The following is a 27,825-nucleotide window of genomic DNA, read 5'->3' on the forward strand; positions in this document are numbered from 1 at the left end:
TCTCAGTTTAATATGTATATGTATGAGCTGACTTTGGTATCGCACTTGGATTGGAAACCAGTGTTTGATGTGGAAATAAAAAAAAGTAACAAATCGCACTTTTGTGCACAAAAATAAACCCAAAATAAAATGGTTACTGTTGTCAAACCTTTTCATCCTGATCCTGGCCTTTTCTGAAAGGTTTTGAGGTAATGGTTAAAACAACACATTACACTAATAGGTATTAAACTGTGTTTATAGTGAAATAAACATTATGTCAAGTTTGACTGCTATATCATTTTTTAAAGTTGTGCCTTGCATACACTCCTGATACTAAATGTTTTCACAGCTTTTATGATTTTAAAATGTTGGCGCACACAGTTTCACTGCCCTTTATATCAGTGTCTTTGTCAAGGTTACATGGTTACAACTGGTTACAATTGATCCCAAACTGCTTTCAAAACCTCCAGTTCACAAACACTGAATGAACAAACTTTTATGTGAAGTACAGCAGGAAAGTTCTTGGGTCCAGTAGTTAAACTTTTGGCATAAACAACATCTGCAGAGATACTCAAGGTAGAAGAGGTAGGTTTAATTTTAAGAATTTTTAAAGAGGCAGTTGTGGGAAAACCAATTCAAATTTTATAATGATTATTTCAAGCAGAGTAATTTTATATGTCTTAAAACATGAACGGTATCATTAAACTACTGTCCTCAAATTACAGACTTAGCTTCATTTCTCTTTTATTTCCGTTTGTGTGCACATGCAAATTCTCCTCATTTTGGAAAGGTCAGTTCTTCCAGTGTGCTTCTATTCAGCCATTTCAACTCTTGTTTGCTGTATCTGTTTGTTGTTGAGTGTGCAGGCTGACAGGTGGAGGAACAAAAGCAGAAGGAAGGTACAGGATTTGAAATTGTTTTGATAGTTGTGAAAATAGAACTGAAAAGATCCACATCTGCACTATGTAGAGACAATTCATAATTTTTTTCACCTGCAGAGTTTTTGTAGTCCAAGCTGGAATCTTTTGGAAGCTGTGAGCCATCACTGTATTTTTATCCAAGTATAGTATGTAATTTATTCAACAGAGGGCTTGTCTTTCAGTCTGAATCCAGTTGTGGCTTTGTACCTTTGAAATGTGAGCAGACAGGCAGGCAGGAGAGACATCTGCCTTTCTTTTAATGGGTATTACAAATGTTTCAGTAATTCCACTCCATCTGAAACTTCCCTCCCCTTCAGCACACTCCCAAATTACAGGAAAGGAATGAAGCTGGGACTCTTTACCTTGCAGAGCCTTGGTATTTTCTGCAGCTAAGAAGATTGGAAAGATCCCTCCTAAGGACTTGCATCATGGAGACTAGCAGTCAGTCCAGTAGCCAACAGATTCTGTGGAAAGATGTGAGTCCATTTTTGTTACTATTGGGTTTGATATATTGCATTTAAATTCACACCACAATCAATTTAACACCAATTGCATCATTTATTGTCTTTTTAAATATACTAGGATGAGTTTTAGGGCAATGCACTGTCAAGAAAACCTTTACTATTTTACAACTCAGTAAATTAATTGTAGGTGGCAGCAGTACTGGTTTAAACATGAAGAAAATCCTGTGATATGAAAGTGTAAGCTTTAAGTAAAATATGTCAAACGTCCTTTGCCTTTTTTGAAATCAAAAAGCAGTGCTGCTTGATCTCCTGCCGAGTGATATGAGTTTTCTTAGAATAGTAATTTTTCCATCTAATTTCTTTTGGCTTTTCACCTCAGCTTCCTTCTTTTATTTCCAATCTCATATTCTGTCTCTCCTGAACAATTGTATTTGCTTTATATCTATAATATCTTTGCTTCTCACAAGCAAGCAGCATTCAAATATACACCATGAAATGTGAAAAAGTAAACTCTTTCAGTGCCCAGGCAACTGTTCCAGCAGATACTCATCATAAATACATAGTAAGGGATGGATGGAGAATGATGATGATTAAGAAATCACCTGTGGCTTCTTATTTCAGAATAGTTTTCATAAAAATTTTAATGCTTATATGTGTGTGCCCCAGTGTGATAAACCACTGCCTAAGCTTGTTGGTTATTTGGGCTACTTCTGTGCTTTTTCTGTGGTTTTCTTGAGGAAGTGCTCTTTCCTTACACGATAACAGCAGGGGGCTCCAGGCACTCCTCCTCACAAAGCTCAAGAGGAATTGCCTGGCTGATTCTGAACTCCTTAAACCTTTAAACACTAGTTGGCGGATGCTACACACTCAGACTGCTGCTCACTCTGTCTCCATCCCTGCCGTTATTTTTTTCTGTCTCTCAATCCCACCTTCTTCCTCTGAGTATTCGATAGTCAAAGTAGAAGCAGCGAGAGGTTTGTCCTCTAGTTCAGTTTCCACTGCTTATGCAACCTGCCACAAGAGAGTCTTTTTTTTTTTTCCTTCCCTCAGAAATTTTCTTAAAGTAAGGAATTTCTGGCTCTGATTGTGGCCCTCTGTTTTTCATCATGCCTCAGGAATGTACAGTACTTTGATGTCCCTCACATTTTTGGTGGTTACTGTCTCCCATATGTAAAATGAAAAGTGAAGAGTAGAGTAAAAGTAGAATTAATTAAAAGTAAGGCTGTAGTATGAAATCTATCTATCTTGAATAATGTGTCATCTGTCCTTCTTCAAGTCATTGTGCTATACCAGAAATTCAACCATTAACCAGTAACTCTCTGCGATGAATGCTAAGCCATATTTCCACCAGTCATGCCACCTACACACTGCATTGTTAAAATAATAAAAAGGAAAGATAAAATATATGAATATAATATTCAAGACTATTCTGGACAATTATTTTAACACTTTAAAAGTCCAAAGGTCACTGAAACCTAAAAAAAACTGTCGTTCTAAAAACAATTCTCATATATTATATGAAGAAGTCATTGTGTTAAAAGTGCTGTTCCATCTACTGCAGCTTAAATACTGTAACAATCTCAGTCACAATAGAAAACCAAAGCTGCTTTATCATCATTTTAAAGGACATAAGATAAGCAACACCAATTTTGCTAATTGAAGTTGGTTCCTTATTTATTTATTTTTTTTACATATCTGCTTTTCTGTTGCCCTCTGAGACCTTTCAAAGTGGCCCAGTGTGAATGAGAAGCTTTCATTTTCTCCCTACTGGAACAAAAGCCTGTCTTTATTAATTTGTGGCCTTAAGCTTGGGGAATAGAATACAGCAGGCAGAGTTTTAATTTGAGCAAAAGTTTAATAAATGTAACCTTCCTGTGGAACTTGTAGCAGTCCTTTCTTCCCTGTGCTTGACATAGTGATGGTTATATTTCTGTCATCAGTGCCTCACTGGAGGATATATTTTGCAGTTTGGCCAAATCAAATGCCATCTCTTTTGATTAAAAGGGAAAACTGAAAATAATGAAACATGGAAATGATAAATTAAAGCAGTTGGACATTTTGGGAAATGTGCTCATAGACTATCTTGCTTAGAGGGAGATGGGAACATCAATACTCTTATATTGGTTTTGCTTTTGTTTATTTGTTTGTTTGGATTTTTTTAGCTCAAGGCTAATCTCCCAAGAGTCAATCTTAAAATCATAGTAAAACATCTCAAAAATGCATTAAGCCGATAGCAACATATGCAGGACATGTACACATTGTGACTACACAAAATCATAATACACACAATTCCATGCATTCATGCAATAATAATTAATCATACTTAAAAATACTTAATCTACACAGCACCCTGTATATATCTAAGTTACTGAACACATTTATGATTTTAATATATAATAATAAAGATTATAATAAACCACAACAAATAAGTTGCATTAGTTGTACTGTAAACATTACTGCAGTTCAATTGTTTTCTTGTCCTGTAAAGATCTTCCTTTCAGTTTCTATTTCTATCTTTGCTACTACATAATGATATGTGAAAGAAGAGAAAAGAAAATGTGAACCCCTAAGGGTAGGCACATTTTATGTGTGCCAGCCAGTGTACCTAAAAATTTCAGGGAAAAGTTATTTTGGCAAGATACATCCAATCACAGAGCCTCAATCTGTGTTACAGCTCTTGCACCACTAACAGTGGGTGAGAGCTAAAGATTGCACTGTTGCGAAAACTGAAACACAATTTCAAATCAATTCCCATTTGAGTTCTGGAACAGTTATGGATGAATCTGCCATCTCAGGCAGCATGTTTTGTTCTCACATTCAACAATAAAGTGTTCTGAATTCACTACAACTCTGATTCACACCTCTGACTTGCTTCTTCTCATCTAGGAGGCAGCCAGGCCTCATGGGTATTGTAGTATTTTCAGCATCCACTGTGCCAAAATGAATGGTTGAAAAGCATTTTTCAGAAACGGAGTTGAAATAAATAAAAGTGTTGATGGTAAAATAAACCTACTGTACAAGATCATTATGTGGGTGTCTTTTTTCTGTGATAGGTTACACTGAAGAAATCACTTAAAGGTGCAATGTGTAAAATGTTTTAGCAGCATCTAGTGAGACTGAAGAATGCATCCCTCTGGCCATCACCTTTACAGCAAACCACAATTTCGTCTAGAGCCAGCATTTGGTTTGTCCATACTGGGCTACTGTAGAAACATGGTAGCACAACATGGCTGCCTCTGTGAAAGGAGACCCACTTTTATGTAGATTTAAAAGGCTCATTCTAAGATTAAGAAAATACAACTGTTACACACTAATGACAACATATTATTGAACGCTATATTTCATTACTGCTAATATTGAACTTTTAAAAAAGTTTCAAATAGAAAAGTCAAAATGTGGAGAAACACTTCCAAAAACTTCAGCTCCTACCATTATATTCTCCAATGTAAATAACCATAAAGATCGTATATCCCTGCCTTCAAATACAACCAGGATACAAGCAGTTCGATGTGCCATTTTGGGACAAATTAGTCTCAAACAGCTTCAGCAACTCAGGATCTTATGAGAAATGCTTGTTGTGGTAGAGATGAAGTATCAAACCAGTCAGACATCATTAAATCAGAAAACACAAGGCCAGATGGACAAGCTGCACCAACAGGAAGATATGACTCCATCGAGACAAAGAGAAGAAAAAGTCACCATAGTGATAGCCAAGGGCAAAGGAAGGCAGAAAGTCAGAGTCATAAACATGCAGTAAAGGCTGTAGAATGGTCATGAATTAAAGAAACAATATTGACTGTCAATTTGAAACTGTGGCGTTCCAATGTCACTGGACTTTGTGCCTTTGCTCCCATCATAATTACTATGGGCTCTAGAGGTCACCTAACAAGAAGACATATCCATGGGTCATAATGAGCTGCTTGCACAACCTATAGGGATGTATGTCTTATGGGAGGACAATCTCCTACACAATCAGATATAAAGCTACCACAGCAGCAAATTATTTTACCTTAGCAGTAAGCATGGCTGTATCCAAAGGTAATCCATCTAGCAACATGTATAAAGCTCACAAATGTAAGTTGTCATATTTAGCTTAATTTAATCTGTACAAACATTTCAAAAATTGTAAAAACACTCAGTAGGAGTTAGGTGATTAATGATCACAAAATGTTAAACAAAGACAGATTTTGTTACCTTTAGATGAACTCAGGCTAGCTGTTTTCTGGTCTGATAAGCTACTTAGATACCATCTAACTCTCAGCAACGAAACAAATAAACATATTTCCCAAAATATCAAACATTTCTTTTAAGCACCTGCTTATTAGTTAGGCATACTGTAATAGTCTTTCGGCCATATTCATATTTGCAAACATAATATTAAACCTATGCTGTTTGCAGGTTGAAGTGGGAAAAGAGAAGAAGGCCAAGTACCATATCTACCAGCGAGTGGCTCTGATTGTAGCTCTGATCTTCCTTGTTTTGGCTCTGTGCGTTTTCAGCCTGAGGTATCTGTGGAGCCCCAGTCTGGGAAAGGTAAGACCAAATATCACCTCACTGTTTTCCCATCATCAGACTTATTTCCACTGTCTGTGCTAAGTGTAGTCTTGATCAGACAGATGAAAGACACACTGAGTTGATACATCAACAACTCATATAGGTCACATCAAATGGAAAAAATACACAATGAAAATGGATGGCCACACAAAAAGCCAAAGGCAGTTTCTGCACTCTGTATTGTGTTCAACAAGATTAAAAGGGCTGTGGAAGAGACAGCTGTCAGATGTCTAATTTCATGAATTTCTTGGACAAAACCACAAACCACTTTCTACTGTTGCAAATGGTGGCCTGTTGCATTTATCTACTTTGTGCACACATTGTAAACATCACACAATGACAGACCTTGATATCTCAAAGCTGACCCTATTGCAATTGACCAGAGTGGCTGCAGCAGGACTGAAACCTCTTGGCAATGTAATTGGGATAAACTCTTGTCCTGGCAATTCATCTTGCAAAATCCAATTCAATCCCAATTGATGGAAAACATTTTCACTCTCCTCCTTTACCCTGATTTTTCCAAGGGCCCAAAAAGGCTAATTTAACCAAGCTAGAAGCAAAAATACATCAATAATTTCACATCCATAAATTGGACGCTCTTCTGAGCACAGTTTGCAATCAGAGGGACTGATTAAAATGAAATGATGGTTAAAAATTAGCACATATATTTCAAACCCAAATGCATAAATCTGCTTTGTGTGTACTGTAAATGCCATGAGGTGAACAGAGGGAAATGTACCGTGCAGGATGTCGCTTGCTGTTACACCAACATCTTTGTTATGGCTAATAAACATTAATTTAGAACACCCTCTGCCCTGTTCTCCTATTTCTGCTTCCATTAAGATACAAATTTCAATTGTCGACAGTCCCTTCTACGCTCAGGTTAACCATGGTTTATCTGCACTTCCTGTGTAGACATTATTGTCCACATTCTCTACTTTCAACATGGATGTGAATCACCTTTGAGCCATCTCAGTTTGTCCTTGTTAAATCTTTCATGCCGGGGGTAGAGCAGTCATTATTTCCACTTTAATAAGCTGTGATCATTCTCACGTGGCACAAAATGTGTTGATGGCAGAGGTTGCCCAAGCAATGAATATCAAACCTGGGGACCCTGGGTTTTGCTTTAATGGGGTCTTGCAGGGGAGGCTCATTCTTTGGCCTCTGCATCAGTGAGTGAGATAGAGGCACTTCAAAGCAGAATCACCTGTCTGTCAGATGGGATAGAAGCTCCCTCTGCCACAGTAGAATCGTAAAACTCAGATATGAATCCTCAGCGAAACTATCTGGGGACTTCTATGAAGGTTAGGAGATGGTTTGATTGGCACTAGATAGGAAGATGGAGGGATGGATTAGTTCTCTTGCATTAATGTGGCAGCCAGCATCTTGTTTGGTGAACGGGTGTTAGATGCAACACAGCAGGGCGCTTCTTGACTCACCAGATAATCCTGACACCCACATGTATAGACTATGGGTGGCAGAGCACAGCCAAAGGGAGTGAACATCAGACATTTTAGGAAATAGTTGTGTGGGATTTCTGGCGTTCTGGTGATAAACCAAAGTCATCTAACGTATAGAGCATCTGGTCTCAAACATATAGAGTATCTAGGGATGTGGTTCAATAGTATTTTATCAAATCTGAAACCAGTTCTGAATCCAATATCAAATCTATTTAAGTAGTTTGCAAGTTTAGAAGAAATCGTACTGTTTTTCATTCCGCAACACAAGACAAATTTGTGTAACAGAAAACAACTAGAATCCAACTTTTTCTGTTAAAAACAAAAAAAGTCTTTTTAATTGTGATTATAGACCAATTACAAGACTAGCATGACAGTGACACTAATAGAAACTATGGTAATTAACCATCAAGCCAAAGCCACGAACATTCTGCTGTGCTGAAGGTTGTACAGCTTTCACCACATATTTTGCCACTGCTTTGTGGCATTCATTAACTGTATCCTCACTCATTTTTCCTTTTTTCTCAGTTTGTTTCTCACTAGGGAGCTGTGCTGCAGCTGCAGAAACTATAGAAGCCAAAACACAACACAATGAAAATAATACTGAACCCACTCTATCATTCAGTGAATATACCTTAAACCAATCTCTAATGTGTTACACACACAATGCACTACTGCAGGTCACAGGATATGATGGGTCACACTAACACCAGCAGAAAGATGAGGTTATCACAAATAAAAAGCTCTTAGGGTGCCTGGAAAGCCAAAAAGGTTACGGTGGTGCATCATGTACGCAGCCACTGTGCATGCATGACAGCAGTTTGAGTTTGACTGCCAGCCTTTGTCAATGGTCTCTTCCCCCTTGCAGTTTCATAAGAAGCCAAAGAATGTGAACTAAACAGAGGCTAAACAGTGGGTAATTTAGCAACTTATATAACCATGATATATTTTAAATTAGTCACATGAATGCCCTGTTCCCCCAGTTGACTCAAAGACCCTTTAAGGCTACAATAATCAATACTGTCATGTTAAATAATGCATCAAATTATAATTATCACTGAATCATGCAGTTAGTTGCAATGCATAGAGCTTTTTTGCATCTTTCTAGTGTTTTAGTTTTGGACACACAAAAAAAGAGCGAATATTAAATTTGTTATACACAGAAACATAACACTGTTATGTTTACAGCCTGTTATGTCAAAAGATCAATAGATATTTAAAACACATATGACATATGTAGAATAGAGGGGTAATTGTCTATCCTCAGAGAACTACAGGAACATACGTTACTGTCAGTGTCCACTTTACTTGATTAACTTGACAAAGTAATTTTTCAATTAGTCCATTTCAGGTCATATTATAGTGGGCATAAAACATATTACAGCATGTATACATTCAAGTGACACAGCTCCCCAGTGGACAGTAAGACTTTCCTGGTTGTTTTTATGCCTAAACCCGGCACACCCTTAAGCTAGTATAGTTACAGAATACAAGGGTTTGTTATTTATTTTTCATGTGTTTTTCTGACATCAGTTTGTGCGTAAAATATTTCCGGTCATCACTAAGGGTGCAGAGGGTTGGTACAAACAATGCATTTGGTTGTGTACGTTGGAACACTTGATGTGTGACAGTGTGCAGGAACAGATTCAAAAGTGAAAAACAAGTTTGAAGAAAGATGTGCTCTCCTCTCAGTTTGAAATCTGTTATTACCTCCAGCTGTTTTGGCAGATTCTGAATATCTGAGATGTGCAAACTAGCTGTTAGGCTCACATCTTTTTTTTAAATAAAAGAGCCCAATGAAAAGGGTGGTGGAGCACCCTAGGAAGTAGTCGAATGTTACTTAGCAGCTGGTGTTGAATGGGATGGTGTTTAATTTTAATACAGTGGATAAGCTACTCTCAGATGAATGCTTTAAAATGAACCAAAATTGACAAATCTGAGAATCCACAGCTTTGAGGATGACAAAGGCAACTTAATGCAGACTTAAATTGAATTACTAAAAACACTGAAAACAAACGCGGTCCTGCTCTTAAAAATCACTTTTTGCATGTGGCTGCCCTCAGTCAATAGTGTAACTTACATAGTAACATCACAAGCAATTATCTTAATAGTATCACTCAACAATAATATTAACATGCACACATTACACACTATATATCATATACTACATAGAGCTTTGACCTTAGCTTTCTAATTAGAAGTCAAAACCACAGCAGGACTTCAGCCATGAGCACTTCTCCTCTTCTCAGAGTTCACCAAAGTAATATGACCTCATGCACCCAGCTTTGTATAAATAACCACAGAAAGGTAATTTGCTCTGTGTATTGTATTTCAATATGACATGATAACCGCTTGGGATCTTCTTTTAATTACCTGCAAACATATGTTGTTACAGAGGCCTGGGGAAGATACTTTGCCAACATTTTTCTGCCTGTGTGTATATCTGTGTGTGTATGTGAGGGCGTGGTTGTGCTTCTGTGTGTATGTGTATGTATCAGTGTGCTTTGTGTGTTTTGTTGTGTAGATAAGGTGTCTGTGCATTCTCTTTTGGCTTACGGCAAATTTCTGTTTACTATGTGCTCATTATTGTTCTGGGCCACAAGTCTCACAAGGGGATTTTGCCTCCTTGTAAATTAATCCTCTGTTATTACCAGTTTACATCAGCAACTCCATGAAAATGGAATATGGCTGGTAAATTCAACAGTAAAGTAAGAGTAATTTTGACTTGACAAACTTATTTTTAAAAATCATTTCACAAGAAAAAAAAAAAAAAAAAGAATCTAATCTAATGTTATGTTATTTAATATTGATGTTGTATAATGTGTAATATTTGTAGTGTCCTGCATCCAAAATCAAAATTTTCATATCATTAGCTTTGGTGTATTTGGTGCCATTTTTAATTCATGAACCACTTTGAGTGAGATTATCTGCAAACTAGCAGCCAGGCACATAGTAATTGTGAACCTGCAGACACTGTAAACTCGTTTTTCCTGGGAAACCTTGAATAGCTCACAGGTGCTGTTGGGCTGTATGGCAAAACTGCCTGTGAAATACATGAATATCAGACCTGAGGAAAGTGCTCCATTATTCAAGCTGAAATTGCATAGCTCACCTTGATGCCTTTCCCTCTGCAGTCCCAAGGTAGCTGCTGGTTGTCGCTCCTGATGGCCTCTTAAAGGCCTCACTGTCAGGACCAGCTTCTTTAATGAACACTGCTGCACCTGCTGCTTTTCTACCGGTCACAGGCGTGTGGCTTTTCAAGGCCGGGGCCCCCCTTGTTTATTTATCGTTCGTCAGCTGTGTACACCTGACAGTCCCCTTATTGTCCAGAGGTCAACATGCAACAGGGGAGGGAGACACAAGATCTAATCATGATATGATTCTATTTTCCTGTCATGCAGATGCTCTTTTTCTTAGTTTGTCTCCAGGAATAAAAAAAAGACACTACTAACTTTTCCTCACACTGTTTGTTTACTCAGTCTCGTGTGGAAGAATTATTATTCTGGGGAGGCAACAGGGCTTATCTCAACAGCTGGTTTGGCAGGACCTTTTGGGATGCTTACTCCTCAGTCTGTAATCTTTTCTGATTTTACACGTCAGACTCATTCATTCATTAGCAGACCGGTGTCCACCAGTGGCTGTTAAATTAGGCCGCTGCAGGCTCGCTCCTAAGATGATGCATTATGCCTTCTACATGGGGAAGAGCCAGGAAGGGGGGGGTGCAGACCAGGAAAAACAAAAGAGAGTTGTTTTAAATTGTTGCCAGTGGAGTGCCTGAGGTATAGGAAGGCTTCATGGTGGTGGTGGCACATTGCCTTCTTCTGAAACACTGACTGCTACAGAGAGCGTGACAGTGCTGCAAATCCCACCAGGAGCTACTTATTGTACGTACAGCATTTTAGTTTGTCTGACTTTCTTTTTTTAAAGACAGAATAATATAGATATATAGGAAAGATTATCATCTTAATTATCTTTACTAAATTACTGCCAACCCACCACCACATCATGTTTTACGTACAGTGCGGTGGGTAAACAGACACAAATGCTCACGTTTTTTGTATTTTTTTTACTTTTTCAGACTGTGTTTCTCTCCCCTTTCTGTCTCACCAGTGTGACTGCCAACTAGACTCCTCTACTCTGGTGTACAATTTAAAATGTGATTGAGCTTTCACATCCACTTTCACTCTCCCAGTCTACACTGCCTATAGCCTCAATGTGCATTCACAACCACAATGCTGAGGCAAAGAATTGAACAGCAAACTGGAAATACTCAGTTCATCTGTCCTCTGTGCAGATCAGAAACTTTGCTACTATCCTTTTATATACTCTGATGAATCATGATTTGGGAAATGCAGCAACCACTATTCTGAAAAATGGCTGTGTCACTGCAGCCTGCTATATATCTGTCAGCAATTAAAAGGTTGCATTGACTTTTTGTGAGTTTGCCCCATTAGTCACCTTGCTCAATATGTCAGCAGAGAAGTGGCATCTAAATTATCCTTGCAGGTCTCTGTGTGGTGTTCAGTCTAACACTTCATGTAAAATAACCTCAGTTGATTAGCCTTTTTTTAAATGTGAGAAAATGAGAACTTGTGGCAGCTCCAAAAGTTAGCTCATTTTAATGGCATGCATCTAGACCTGCCAGGCTTGTTTAGGCTGTTTTTAGATTGATGAAATAAACATGAAAAACTGCAGAAAATAACACAGTAAAGGAAAGTGTCATCAGTGAAACTTCAAGTGTTTACACAGGAAATGAGCAAAGTAAGCCATGAAACTTAGGTTTTAGAGCAGCAATGAACCTCATTAATGAGATATTCATTCCAGATGTTATGACGCCATAGAATAAGTCACAAAAGCTACATGCTAACACTGTACAAGGTTGTTAATGGGCTGACCCACTGTGACTTTATTCTGGTATCACTTTGGCTTCACATGTAAGAGTTTGAAAAAATTAAAAGGACATTATAGTCAAGGAAAGACAGAATGTATGTAGAGATGCTCCTTCCCCGTTTCCTGGCCTGACCAGACACTGTGGTGCTGAGGATGGAGAGAGTGGAGGGGTTTGCTGAAGTCCACTATTATCTCCACAGTCTTGAGCGGGTTCAGCTCCAGATGGTTCTGACTGCACCAGTGGACCAGCTGTTCCACTTCCTGCCGGTATGCGAATTCATCACTGTCCTGCATAAGAAAAAATGACTGGGGTGTCATCTGCAAACTTCAGGAGCTTCACAGAAGGGTTTCTGATGTGCACTCATTAGTGTAGAGGGAGAACACACCCATGGGGGCGTCAGTGGTGATGGTACGGGTCCTGGATGTGATGGTTCCCAGCCTCACCTGCTGCCTCCTGTCAGCCAGAAAGCTGGTAATCCATTGACAGGTAGAGGCAGGCACTGTGAACCGGGTGAGCTTCTGGTGGTGGATTTCAGGGATGACAGTGTTGAACACTGAGTCCATAAACAGAATCCTCGCGTATGTCCCTTAGAAGTCAAGGTGTTGCGGGATGTAGTGCAGTCCCATGTTGACAGAATCATCCGCCAACCTGCCGAGGGTCTAGCAGGGGGCCTGTGATGTGGTTCAGGTGGCTCAACACCGTGTAAGATCCTATTTAACATACTGGCAAAGTGTGTCCACGTTGGTTGATATGCAGTGTGTTGTCATGATTTTTGATGATCAAGTATTTTAAAGAGTCACCTAAGATTTAAAATCTGTCATATTAAAATAAGTCTAATACACAGAAGTATTCATGTTTTTTTTCCTTTCATACCGGATGTGTAGTTATCCTGCACTTATCACCATAAGTATGATGGATGACAGCGGCTGCTTGGCCGCTGTGTCTCATTTACCCAGAAAATGTTCTTCACTTTGTCAGCTGATGGTGATAAAGCTCGTCAAGAACCTATTCCTGGTATTCATGGGGGCAACAGAACTGCCCCACCGACCTGCATGAGCAGCTACAACATGGATGGATGAAATGGAAGACGACTAAATCATGTTAAATGGAGGAAGAGGATGATGATTGTTTTGATTTTTCTGTTCCTCTTCCCGGTGGGAGCAAAGACGTATAATTTTGGAAACACAGCTTTCTTCTAACCAGTTAACTCCAGGGGTCTCAGATTCCTTTAAAGTACAGTGTATCCTCTGGGCTTTTGTCTCTCACTGAGATAATGTGGGGCTCATTAGCTGTCTGGCAGGAACAAATAATAGCCTGGGTGAAATGTTGCAGTGTTTAATTAACAACAATGCTGTCATACACTATATATTAATATCAAAATTCATTCCTACTGAGAGACAAGATATCTACAATATTAATTTTGTTTAAAAATGTAACTAAATTAACATCAACACATAAGATATGCTATATGACTTTACAAATTTATAAATGCAAAATGGCAATCCATTCTTTCATTCACTTATTTTGTTGCTGTAACAATTACAGGTTTCAAATATTTATTACAGTATGTACCTGAAATGAAAAAAAAAAAAAAATCCTGCCATCAGACCAGCACCTGCAAGCTGAATCCAAAGGTCACTGATGCTCTAACTACTGATCCTTGTCCTCTTCCCCAATGTATTGGTATTTGTACCTGTTTTCATCTAATGTCCTAGAGGCTAAATTAACCCTGTGATCGCCTCACTCAGCTTACACTATCGCAGTGGTGTTTTAGCAAAGCTATTTAGATACTGATTTTTCCAAACATCTGTGATCAAGAAAGCACATTAGGTTTAGGCACTTTAAAATGACATATGTTTCTGTGGTAAATCTCAATGTCATCATAATAATTATGACAGGAGCAAAGGAAGAAGTCTGGTGACATCATAGAATGAGGATGCCTGCATATAAAAAAAGGATCCAGTTTCACAAAAACAAAGAAAATATTTAGTATTTCTTTTCACTTAAGCCCTAATTGCTCTCCCTAAACCTGACCACACAATAACAGCGCAGTCACATCATAAAACTGATGATTTATATTGTTTTAGAAAGCACAGAGAAGCTATGTCCTGTTATCCTGTTTACAATGGTTTTTTGAGAGGGCATTGCCAAACAACAGATAAGAACTGTCATTTAATTTGGGTGACTTGTTATTGTCAAGTCCCTGCATCACCTGCAGGATAAAACACCCCTCCGAAATACACCATGTGTATTAGCTCAGTTAACAGGCTCTCACAAACTGACTAGCAACCTTGGAATCAGCCTCAGCTCTGATTTACTGTAAATGACATTCAGGGATTTATCCTGATCTAGATTGAAACGATCTTATGTTGTCAAAGGTCCACCAAACAGTACAGCTGCCCAGTTAAAAAAATATAGTAAATGTCTCTGTAATTAATAAGTTGTCAACACTAGTCACTGCAAAAACTACTCAATTAGTCTCCAAGCAAATTGTCAGTAAGTCCAACACTTGACCTAAAGTGAACACAAATAGGTTGATAATGGAAATGACACTGTCTCGCGCTTAATGTTTCTATTTAAAACAAACATTCTTATCCCACATGGCACTGACAGACAGCCTTCTCATTTATTTCATTCGAAGAGAAAACATTACACTGGCTGTTCTCTTAATTTTCTGCTCCATGCCACTGGCAAAAATACTGAAAAGCATTAATTTGTACTTTCGGAGCGCTTGATTTGCATCTCTTTCATCAGTGGCTGACCATGACGGACTGTATAGGTTTGATAATAAATAGTGATTAAAAAAAACGGAGTCAAAAGATGATGCTTTGGAGTTTGTTTTTTTTTTTAATCTCATGAGACAATGTTAAGTTAAGCAGTAAAATCACAGGCCCATACCAGTGGGAACATAATGTGTTGTGTTCCCCCAGTGGGTCTTCAAAGCATTTTTCAGTGTTATTAAAAAGGAGGGCAGACTAGCACTGACATGCAGCCCACACAAGGGCCATGGCAACAGACCAAAAGCTTCTCATCAGTACCCACAGTCCCAGTGTGATAGCCCAGTATCTCTGCATAGGACCATCACTCCCTGTTTTATTGTGTCTTCAAGGCAGAAGTGTGGTGTAAACAATGTTTGAACAATTATGAGCCTGTGTGTCTCCCAGCAGCTTTGTTAGGAATTGTTCTAACAGCCTGCCTTGTTATAGGCACAGCTCACTTGTTCTGTATGCTATAAGGCACAGGTGAAGTTGTGGTGGGGGGTACTTGCGGTTCGGCGGAACATCCACTGTGTTGTGATCATAAAAAAAGAGGTGGTCATGCTGCTGTAGGAATTCAAACTTTGATGATCATGACTAAACCATAGATGTCTGCTGAAGCTGCTGTTATTGGTATTCGTAGCAGAAACGGTAACCTGACATTTTTGCAGTAAGCTGATTGTACACTGCCTTTTATTGCTTTCCATGCACATTTTTTATGCACAAGTTGGCACACAAATATATGCACTACTGATAAATAGCAAGGCAACTATCTATTGTCATCTGTTGGTAATTTGCCAGTGAATTTAAATATGTCACATCCTCAATATTGAGTGAATCTGAGCAAATGGAAAGCATTTTTGCCCTTCTGAACTCTAAGATGTTCAGCCTTCATTGACTTTTAACAAAATGCTACTTGGACTTTTTTTTTTTTTTTTTTTTTTCTTCAGTGGCTTAAAAACTTTCTGGTTGCTGTTAATGCCGTTCATCTGGCCAAATTATTGCCTTGCGTCTAAATGATCTAAATTGCAGCTCTACAGCTCTCACAAGCTGTTTCTTAAATGCCACTTAGCTGCTGGATCCCAGATAGTGCTGCTGTTGATTTATTAGGAGATGGAATGGTTTAAAGCCAGCAGAGCGGCAAGGAGAAATATTCACTATAGAGGTCACGCCTCTTGTGACTACATGCCTTAAAGTTCAGAAGCTTGCAGGCACTGCTTGCAGTCTTCTGTCTGTTGAAGTCTCTTTCAGTTTCTAAGATACGCATCTGAATGCACCCAAGTCTCCAGGGGATACCTTTGATGAATATTTCATAAACCACAACAGCCCTTTTATTACAGAAGATTGGTCGTATTCAAATAACGTGTTCACCTCAACAATAAGCAACAGGATTCATTCAGCGCTCCTGACAAGGAGCAGATTGTTCTTCAGCTCAGCACAGTGGTTACTTGGCAGGGACAGGCATAAAGGAAAGACGCAACATGGAACAATGACAGGGGAAAAAAATAAATAAATAAAATGGCACAACAATCATCGCCAAGGCCTTTGTGTTGTTTAACTTCATTTTTTACTGCTTTATACTGGTTGTTGGATACTATGAAAGACTTTTCTTTCTCATGTTGGTTTGTGGAATGTTGCATCATTTGTCATGTCCCCAAAAGGTGCTTTAACACCATCTTTGTTAATAACACCATGTGAAGTCCCTGTGTTCTCGTTTACTGTTGGCAGGTAAAGATAAAAAAAAAAAAAATACACTCTTGGACATGCTGGAAGCTCCTTTTTCTCTGTGTTACTGAGGTAAAGAAAAAAAAAAACAATATTTTTATCCTGGGTTTGGCTAAAAATGTAAAAATCTTAAAAGCTGATCAAACATCAGTTAAAAATGCAACATCATTTCATTTGCATCCTGAGTAAGGCTGGTGTCACTTGTCTCTACACATATCTTTTCTATCCTCGGTGCCATATTTATATTACACAGTACATGTTATGAATGTTTTAAAACTGCAAATAAGATAAGAAAAAAAAAAAAAAAACATTTAGTAAAAAAAAAAAAAAAAGTAAAGTAAGTAAACATCATATTCTCAGAGCTGAAATACAACTCTTTGTTTTCACTCCGACTACTGAGATCACAGTAACAAACAACATCGAATAACAATATGTCCCAGTCCCTGAGTTTGTTTCAAACAGTGTGTTGACCAAAAGTATGGAATAGCTCCCAAAGTTCTCCCTACCCTCCTCCCTCCTGAATGCAGCTCTATTATGGGCAGAGCACCACGTATCAAGGTGATTTATTGCCAGAGAGAGCTCAAGTTGTTTAAAATGACTGGTGTGATTAGTCATATATGCTTCAGAGCTGAAAAAGGGGTGCACAGTGCTCCTGTAAATTAACAGCAGCTGCAGACTGTAGTCGACCACAGCAAGGTGGTCAAATGTGGTAAAGTGGCAAAGTCGCTGGGGGACAAGGAGAGAAAGTGGGTCATTACACCCCTTTCAGGTATGAGCAGGTTGACACAAGAGAGGTAGGCTACATTCAAGATTCAGAGGCTCTGCAATGAATTGATTTCCGCAATGAAAATAAAGCAGAAAAGGTATGATAGTCTGTGAGTTCTGCCGAAATTCCACTTGAGTTACTGCACAAATGTGCTCATATATTCCACAAGCCCTCAGATACTTCCACGCACCATTATCCCTGACAAAAAAGGTGTTACTGCAAGAACCTTTTTATTTGGTAAGTGGTTTTTGTTTATAAAAAAAAGCATTATTTCCTCTTCCCTCCACTTTTTTAGCCTATAAAGAGCTCTACAGAAAACATTCTTACTGAACCTCTGGCTGAAAACAGAAAAACAGCCAAGGAATTCTTTTCTCTGTGTGTGTGTGTGTGTGTGTGCGTGCGTGTGTGCGTGCGTGCGTGCGTGCGTGCGTGCGTGCGTGCGTGCGTGCGTGCGTGCAAGATTTTCCCTCTAAGGAATAGTCACCAACTTGGTTTGGTTTAAATGACGACTAACTAAAATAAAAACAGTGGCAGTATTGATCAGTTTGAAACAGGACAAAAACAACTGCATCCTGTGTTTGGCACCAACCCTTCCACTCCAGCTGCTGTCCCACTTGGATTGTGTCACACTTTAATCAACCAGCAGTGACTGTAGCTCTTGTCATACTTACTGCATCCTTGGCTGCTAGAGGTCACCTAATCATAATACATAGGGATGATATGCACTTTCTTCGGTATGCACAGCTTCCCCTAGTAAAGCATGGTCATGAATGGGATAACAATTGCCAGTGGCCATTTAATGGGTTAATAACATTCAATCTGCCTGGAGTAGTTTATTGGTTTGCTTATTAGCTTATGCATTTTGACAGTTAAATGAGACGACTGATGCCACATTAAATATTAGAGTAAGGATGCAGTTAGATTAGCTTGGCATAAAGACCAGCAGCAGGAGGGAACAGCTAACCTGGTTCAGTCCAATCATTTCTGCCACTTTCTGATACCAAGAATACAGAATTCATGGCTGGCCAGCTGAACAACTGAATGTGTTTCTCTAGTTTTCTTACTTATTTAACACAACTATTTCTGTCACTATTTGGATGAGAACAACCACCACTATGGATGTCTTTCATGAGAGACTGACCCATTTCTTCCCCCGTTTCTTTAATATAAGCGCCTTCTGGTGTTTGATCCATACAGATAATGCAAATAATTTTCCAAACTGTTGCACTATTATTATATTATATATTACAAAACTGATTCTTCACTGATGGCCATCTGTGCTATACAACACCTACCTGATACCAATGTGATTAAGGGCAGAAGACTCAAATTCATTAGCTTGTCAAAGTCGAGCATTTTCACTTTGTCCAGATAAGCATTTGATTTTCTCCAAGGATGCTGTTGATGGACTTACAGTGATATGTTTTTCCAGCCTGTTGCGCATTTAAAACAAACAAAAAAAAAAAAAAAAAAAAATATCACTGTTCCATTTGGACACACTGTTGAGTAGGATTGGTTTCTGATGTTTCAGACAACTCAGGAGTGTTTCTTGTAATGAAATGTCATAATTCACTTTTTGGTAAATGCACTTTTTTTTAACCTGTGGCTGCATTACATTCTGGTCAGTTGAGGTTTCTGTCAGCAAGGAATTTTATACCTTTTCCTTGTCTATGGTGGATTTATACAATTACTGGGCACTGAGTGCAAACCTGAGAGTCTAAAAAGAAGCTTTTGCGATTCTCCAAAATCTGACCTTTATCATTGATGTTTTAGGTGGTCATAAATGTTTCTGTGAATAAACTGCACTCAATCTCTGCTGGAAATATCTGAGAGTGACTTCACACTGTCTATGTGTTGGCAAGAAATGTACTGGAATAAAAAAAAAACAAAAAAAAAACAAAAAACCCCACAGTATCAAAAAATTAGATTAGTTCAGAAGGGAGGTGTACTGCCAGTAGCTGTTTGTTTTACCAGTGTTAATGTGGTTTAAGAAGAATGCTCCATTAAGCTTTTGCAGCTTGAAACATTCTGACTTGTTCTTTGAAAGGCTAATGACCTTAGCTTTTGCCTTAACTGGCCCTTGGCATTTGCAGCTGTAAAACATTTTAACATTAAATTGATGCCGAAAGTAATTGCTTGCGTGAATTCCCAAACGCACTTTAACCCCACGCCAACCTAGATTTAGCTTTTCATTTAATACTTATGTAAACCACATACACAGATGGTGATTTTTGTCTTGCTTCCAAAAACATATTAAGAAACCACAAAAATGCAGGAGTTCAAGCTCAAATGTGCAGCAAGATCATACATTTAAGCAAGATTGAAATAGGGTTTACATTATTTTTTTTTAAGTGAGTCTAGTGAGTAGTAACTTCCTAAATCGATTTGCATTGAGCATCTGCTGGTTCTATTTGGACCTGCTGATAGAACATCCTGAAGATAAAAAGAGGGTGCAAACTTGGGTGCTGTTCCTTAATTGCTCCTAGACAGCTATTTACCTCCAAATATACCCAAACCACTGAAATGACTAGTGCTAATTATAATGCAGAAATGTTTCAGTGCCTTACTAATGTTTATATTTAGAATCCAACTTTGTGTCCTTTCATTACACACTGACTGGGCACATACTTACAGCTTCCAGGCAAAAGTTGAGACTGTATGCTTTGGAATTATAGAGGCTGAAATTTCTCTGAATTTGCAGCCAAGAAAGCTCAGTAATTGCTAATCTGAATGTTACACATACTTTAGTGACTAAACATAAACATGGAAGAATTACATTAAATAAAATGTTGGTAACTTCACTTTCTGTGACCAATGTTAATCTAATAGTTACATCCATTTTTGTAATATCTAATGAAACCTTTAACTACTAAATCAATTTCTCAGACCTTTTTGTAAATTTTATTAGAGATGTAAAATTCATCGTCTTTATTATCAGTTCAGTGCAAACCAGCTATTGTATTTGGCATTTTGAGAAAATGTTCATATTTACTGTATCAGTGAAATGTGCATTGACTAGACATTTGTTTTCTGCCTAGATATCAGATTTTGCAGTAGAATAACTGTTTGTAGTGACTGCAGCATATGGTTATGTTTAGGCACTGACAGATCGGAGAGATTTGGTCTGACATAGTACAGAAAAATAGTGACATGAGACAAAATGTGTTTATTTTACATTCATCAATTTAATCACTGACTGGTTAGGGTCACAAGGAGATGTTCAGGTGGATGGTGGTTGTACAGCACCATCAGTGCTAAGTCTGATCTGTTACGTTTTGACTAAAAATGTTGCCCAAACATATCCATAAAAAGTTTAATAATGCTTTAGTCATGACAAGTGAATGTTGTATTGCTTATTTGGTGCTATATGTTGTAATCTACAACTGGTTTGGCCAGGGCAGCATCATATGCACTGTTGCCTCACAGTTCGAAGGTTGTGGGTTCGCAACCCGGCCTTTCTGTGTGGAGTTTGCATGTTCTCCCTGTGCTTGCTTGGGTTTACTCCGGTTACTCCGGTTTTCTTCCACAGTCCAAAAACATGCATGTTAGGTTGATTGGTGACTTTAAATTGTGTGAGTGTGAGGTTGTCTGTCTTTGTTTGTCTCTATGTGGCCCTGTGATGGAGTGGTGACCTGTCCAGGGTGTACCCCTGCCTTCCACCTGAAAGAGAGCTGGGATAGGCGCCAGCAGATCCCCGTGACCCTGGTTAAGGAATAACTGGGTATAGATAATGGATGGATGGTTTGGACAGTCCTACTGTTTTTGTTGGGAGTGATTGTTTAATTTGTATGTTTATCTGGATTTGCTTATGTGATCAATTTACAGAACGAAATCATTTTAATTTTTAATATTTATGTATGTAAAAGCAAATTTCGACAAGGATGTTAAAATAAAAAGATGCAGTGTTGTAATAAAATGGCTGCTGTACAGCCACATACTGTACTCACAGTTTGCAACATGTTGCATCGTGCTGTAATCTGCTCTGTGTCAGGTTGTCTTTAGTGAGATTGATGTCATGCACTGCCAGTGGGCTCATTTTACCCTGTACCGACTAAGTTGATGACGCATTAGTGACTGACCAGTATTTTCTAAATTGAATTTTCTGAGCTGGCGCCTGTCCAGAACCAGCTGTCTGTATTCTGCAGGCATCACCAAACAGCAGCCTGTGCGTGTTTGGCAGCCGCAGAGCATTCCTACTTCATTTATCCAAATTCTCCTGGCCTTGGGGTTGACAGGCTTGGTAATCAGCGTCCACAAGTATAATCCCCATAGTCTCAAGACACCTCACAATCAGATCACTGACTCTGTCTGTTTCTCTCCATCTCTCCCTCTTTTTTCCTCATCTTTTATAGATGAAATCAGTTAAAAATCACCTTGCAAGACATAAACACATCCATGAAAATGCTGAAAAACACAGTGTATAATAGCATAGCACACACACATACATACACACCCTCACACACATACATACACACACACACACACACACACACACACACACACACACACACACACACACACACACACACACACACACACACACACACACACACACACACACACACACACACACACACACACACACACACAGAACGTGTATGGAGGGGAAATATATACCGGATGTAATTGTTTTACCCTGGAGACTCTCATATACAAGTAATATCTCCATAGGAACCAGCTCCGTCTCTTTTCTCAGCTTAATGTGTTACGTTGCCAAGAATTCTCCTCTCAGGTTTCTATTCACTACCTTTAATTTTCTTGTGTTTCTAATGAAAACCTCAGTGTGTTTGAATTTCTTTGTCATTATTCTAGGGGCATATCAATTATACTAGCAGAAACTGCATCAGCTTGTATTTGCAAAAGGTTACGCTGCTGCAGTGGCAATTTCCAATGTGTCTAACAGAGATGTTCCATTTTTACTCCTGAGAATATGAAACACTAATAAAAACAACACTGCCAAGCACAGTGTAGCCAGAGTACTTGGGAGACATTAGTCGTTCTCATGTGACTACCCATGTGAGGAGACTTGAGCTCTGAAAGTAAGTCTGGTACAGTCTCTAGTAGGACAAGAAAACGGGAAACAGAGAAAGAACTGCTTCTGCTGCATCACTGAAGTCAAAGCAGAGGTGATCAACTGTCTATTTTTTTTACTCCCAGCTGTTCTAAGTTTAAGCTCTTCAATTTAAAAAAAAAAAAAAAAAACTTATACCTGGGAGACAAAGAGGTGTTTTTCCTCATTTCTGCATCTGCAGTTCATTTATAAGACACCTGACACTTGTACTAGAGCAAGATTTCACTGCAAAGCACTAGCCAATAATAATGCTTGACAGATGTAAATCCTGGACAGTGTCAGACAGATAAAATATGCATAAATGGCAACAAAACAAACCTTAAATGTCTGGAGTCTTGATTAGTTTGACATTATCCAAACAACAATTCAACTGCTGTCATGCAACAATGCAGAGGAGGCATCAAACTGAGCAACTCAGCACCCAGACAGCATGACTATCTGCTCTAGTCAGTGCAACAGAAAAATCTAAAAAACATGCACATATTAATAAATGTTAAGTTCTTCTGATCAAATATGGCTAAGTGTTCTGTTCACAGTGTATTTAAAGCTGCTCTCACCCAACTGTTAAAGCCACAAAATGTGATTCAAATGTGAAAAATGTTGGTCTCACTAACCACATGTGAAACACTATTAAACACGGGTGTGTACATCCTATAATTTAAATTACTGTCACAAAACACAAAATAATTCAATATAGAAGGCAAAATCAGTCTCAAAAATCTAAAAAAACTGCCTGTTTTATACAAGCATGCCAGTAACTCTTTTTGACATTGAACCACCATTAAAAATACCAGGATCCTGAGACTAAGCAGCAAAATAGAAATGAAAATGCACAATCAAGCAATATTTTTACAGAAATTCCAGTTTAAACAAACCTGCAATATTATATCAAAATTAATGCAAAGACAGTATTTTATAATTAAAGTTCTCACAAGATAAACAATTACACTTGTTACCTTGTTTTCCTGACAAGAAACCTCTTGTAACCATACCAGCATTTACTGAAGAACGTTTCTAGTCAAGAGGCAGTGTGACAGTGTTGACTCTCAGTCTTTTAGTCCACTGTGAAGAGCCTATGTTCACTAGCTGTTCAGTGTTTTTAATGTCTTTCCTTAAGTTTCTAGTTTTAAGTTAACTATAACCTAAACAAGACTGTAGATCAGACACCACTCACTGAATTTTTTAAGCTTTGCAACCCTGTCTCCATGAAATTATATTCAGTAACCTAATTTTTTTTTTAGCCAATTACGATTTGCTGAGAAAAATAATTGCTGCCTTAATTAATTGCAAACACAGGACTTTGACACCAAGTCACTTTTGAATTTTTCTGTATTTAACAAATCATCTTTTCCTAAATCTAACAATTATAAAGTTGCATCATGGTTCATTTGAGTAGATACTGTATTGTAATGGCAGATAGTATAGGAAATACAGGAAAAAACAAACTCAATGCATTGCTAGAGAATATTTTCAAACACTACTGTGACTTGGCAGACAGAAAACATAATGACCAGTGCTGTTGATTTCTGATTTTATGCCCTAAGAGATTTTGGACAAATTCTGTCAAACTGAATTTGAAGCTACAAGTTGTTCTAACACCAGCAAGGATTTCAAAAGGACTAAAACCTAAAGGACACAGTGTTCGTTGGTATGACTGAGCTGCTGCCCACCTCTATCTATCAGGTCTGCCTATGGCTCCCAGGAGGCTCAGTTCACTGTGCAGCCCTCGCACCACCTTTTCTCCCCTATGCCTCCCACCGCCATCACCACCCTGCCATGAGTGACAGGCATCCAGTTCCGCCTGACTGGAGCCTCTATCTCCTAACCCTCAAGGACAACTAAGAGGACATATTGTCATCAGCTCATCTCTCTCATTCCCACGGCCACATCCTCCATAAATGCACATTTGCACATGCTTTCTGCCCACACACATATACACACATACAGTACCAACTGTGACCCACTCACCTGTAACAACAACTATGTGACCTTTGCTTGATGTCCTCAGGCACCACACAAGAACCCATTCGTACAAACAATCTGCAGGTCTGGCTGCGGCTGCCGCTTCTCATTCTACTCCTTTCACCAAGAGTCTGTTTGAAACTATCTATGTGGAGGTTGTTAAGAACCACTTCAGACAGAAACCTTGAACAGAGGAAATAACAGAGCATTCTCTGTGAATACTTCCGCACAGATCGCCTCACACCCCTGGGTTTGAATGTTTTTCTAGCTGTGGTTATCTGTATTCTTTGTCTCATACTACACAGCACTAACGGATCATGTGATGTGACAAAAGGCAAGTTGCTCCGAAGGGTTATCGGACATAGTGACACTTTTTCGAATAAATAACAAGGTTTGCTTCGCAGTAATGTTTTTCTGGCAATCGATATGTATTCAGTGTACTGTGTTGTTTGCTATGTAACCTTTAGATGAGCGTGTACATGAGGAGCTCAGTTTTGAAAAATAACATCATCCAACATCATTGTACTGTTGTTGGTTGCTGGTTTGCTTTCTTATGAACTAACTGCTCTTACTCCTGCGAGTTGTTTCTGCACTACAGTATGCTGTCAGAAGTTGTAACACTGGTGAGACAACAGGGAGTGAGTACTGCACTTCAGATTAGAGGCTGTTGCTTATACTCACAGAAGAAAACTTCACATGTTGACAGGAAACTCTTTTGAATTTTGAAAATGTCAAATCCCGGAAATAATGAAATTTGTTTTTAGAAAATTATGCAGACTTTCAAAAAGTGGCCAGCCATATTAACAAAGACAAGACAGGCTAAGAGTAAAGCCCTCACTAAGAATAGTTTATAAAGAAAGTTGCTAAATAAAAATAACATGAGTCCTTATTAAGTATATATTAATAATATATTCATAATTATTTATATGTTAAAGTGCATGTGCATGAACAAAAGGATGCATGCAAAAGGTGGGTACAGTGCACTAAACCCTCCTTCTCAATTTCTTTGTGCTCGATTTTTGGTCCTTTTTTCGTTAAAAGTCCTTGTTCATAATTATTAAAGAGGAATTAGCTTTTTACAAGCAGAATCTTTGTTGCTGCTCAGATTCTTTGAGATCTCCCTCAAACAAGTTGTGTCTCTGACCAACTAAGTAAGTGGCTTTGAGTTAAGATTTTTTTTGTCAAACTACATAAAATAAATTGGAGCTTTTCCCATGTACTGGCCTTTTATCTGCCTGTTCAGTGTCATAAGGGAAACTAATTAACTTTCACTGTTTCTGAAAGGGTTTGCAGCCAAGTGACAGATTCTGGAAATTACTGTTTAGAAATTGTGCAAGATACTGTAAGTAAATTATAGGAAACAAGTCCTCTCGAAAAACATTCCACTGCATATTTTCAAACTTAAATGTAGAATGAAAATTATGAGAATCGGCACAAAAACAAATTATACCAATCAGCACCTTTACAACAGGGTAAAATTGTATTCTACTCTAAAATCTTCCCGTTATTGCAGCATAAATCACACTGCAAGTTTCCCAGTGCACTGAAGCATCTATAAGTATCAAAAGAGGCCATAGAGAGGCTATTCATTTCTATTTTCAGAACGCCAATTATGGTGCACAGCAGCAGCTTTGGATATTGAACCAGTTGAAGTCAAACTGTTGTAATACATTATTATCTATTTCAACCTGGTGCGATGGGGAGATTCTCACTGCTTGATTTTCATCAAAAGTGATAGCCTGCTGAAAATGTAATTCACTGTTTTAGTATAAATCAATAAGCCTCCAGAATCTATTCCCTCATTCCACCTTTATGTTAATATAAAAGAAATGCTCAAGTAGAACTTTAATTCACCACACAGGCTTTCAGACTGGTTAATAGCCCCAATTTTATCCATAACTGCTCAATTGACACTTAAATTTCAAGCCCATCTTAATTTGGCTTCTCCTGACGATTCTAAGTTCCACGTCTTTTTCAGAGAGAAGGCTACTGCGACCCATGTTAATGGAGATTTATAGGTTAGTGCCTTTCTAACAGTGATCTTCTATTAAGAATTATATCCCATTTGATCATTATTACGCTGCTCTCCCACGAAAAAGATAAGTCATTGCTACTGTATATGTACTGCAGTGTATTTAAATGTCCTGGAGACTTCATATAAGAATGAAGATACAATATATGTTAAATACTGACCATGTGAAACTGTGAAATTGCGTGTTAGAACATTAGAGGACATTCAGATGTTTCTGATGAGGGATATAAATCCTGATGGACTCTCATCCGAGTGTATTCATTAATCATGCGTCTCATTGGCGAGGCTTTGATTTGCCACTGAGACAGATGAACTCAGCAATATATTTCTCATCATAACACAACCCTCACATAAATATTAATAGCATATTTTCAGCTAGTGGGCATGAATCATTTTTCAGACAGGGAATTTTAAGAGCTATCCATGCATGTCCAAGAACAGTACACAAGTAAGCAGTTGTGATAAACAACACTGCTTTAAGGCAGCACTGAAGAGGAAGCTTTAACTGTTACAGTGATTTAAAAAGTATTTATTTTAAACTCTACTACTAACAAAACATCTTATTTTAGCTTACAGGTCGTCAAGAAACAGTTTACACAAGTGATTGTTTATGCATATAGCAATCGTAGACTTTATCATTTGAAATAGATTGGTTGGCTGATTTTATTTTTTTTGTTTTTTTTTTTATTATTTCAGATCATGGATATAGCATGAGGTATTACTGACATATTTAACATTAAAAATGAATAAAATAATTAGATGTAAAAGGGGTCACATGTCAGAATGCATCTATAGAAAATTATAACCTGATCTCACTTCTGCTTTATAGAGAAATTATTGCATCTTTAGGTTTTACCCTCTGCAGTGTTAACGTCGGCAACAAAAATGTTGATGAAAAAGCAACATTTGATAACGTGATAACGAAATGTTTTACATTCTTTGCCAGTGAATAAATACTGATAATGTGACAAATGCACCTGAAGTAGGTTTAATTATCTTCTTAATTCAACTCCTGATAAAACTGTTTCCTCCTCCAGCCAATCATCTCTTCAATCGAAAAGCTGACTATTAGCTTTAGTTTGACTCTTAGCACTATGGCCACTCTCACCTGTTTATGAGCGAAATTCTTCCACAGTCCACTGAGAATTCCACAATAAGATGCAAAAAGCAGCTGAGACATGCTACATAAATGCAGGGAGCACATTCATATTTATAAAAAGGTCAGATAATTTAACCTGAAGTCTTGTG

General features: G+C 38.2%; 1 protein-coding gene and 1 long non-coding RNA gene across 3 annotated transcripts in view; one reads left to right on the forward strand and one right to left on the reverse strand.

Annotated features, from left to right (window-relative positions):
• Positions 1-1,088: 1,088 nt before the first annotated feature.
• Positions 1,089-24,673, reverse strand: LOC113144699 (uncharacterized). The gene is made up of 3 exons (XR_003297186.1): positions 24,552-24,673; positions 1,262-1,363; positions 1,089-1,106 (listed from the first exon to the last, which is right to left on the reverse strand). It is a non-coding gene; the product is annotated as an uncharacterized LOC113144699 (long non-coding RNA).
• Positions 1,132-27,825, forward strand: part of tnmd (tenomodulin) — a 45,898-nt gene continuing 19,204 nt past the window's right edge. Inside the window, exons 1-2 of one of the 2 annotated variants that reach the window (XM_026330924.2) lie at positions 1,132-1,375; positions 5,762-5,896. In XM_026330924.2, the coding sequence (XP_026186709.1) occupies positions 1,328-1,375; positions 5,762-5,896 (183 nt within the window). In that variant the 5' untranslated portion in view covers positions 1,132-1,327. The remainder of the gene's footprint in view (positions 1,376-5,761; positions 5,897-27,825) is intronic. The other variant, XM_026330923.2, reaches the window with a different exon arrangement.

The sequence above is a fragment of the Mastacembelus armatus genome, chromosome 10 (assembly GCF_900324485.2).
Source record: "Mastacembelus armatus chromosome 10, fMasArm1.2, whole genome shotgun sequence".
Lineage (NCBI taxonomy): Eukaryota > Metazoa > Chordata > Actinopteri > Synbranchiformes > Mastacembelidae > Mastacembelus > Mastacembelus armatus.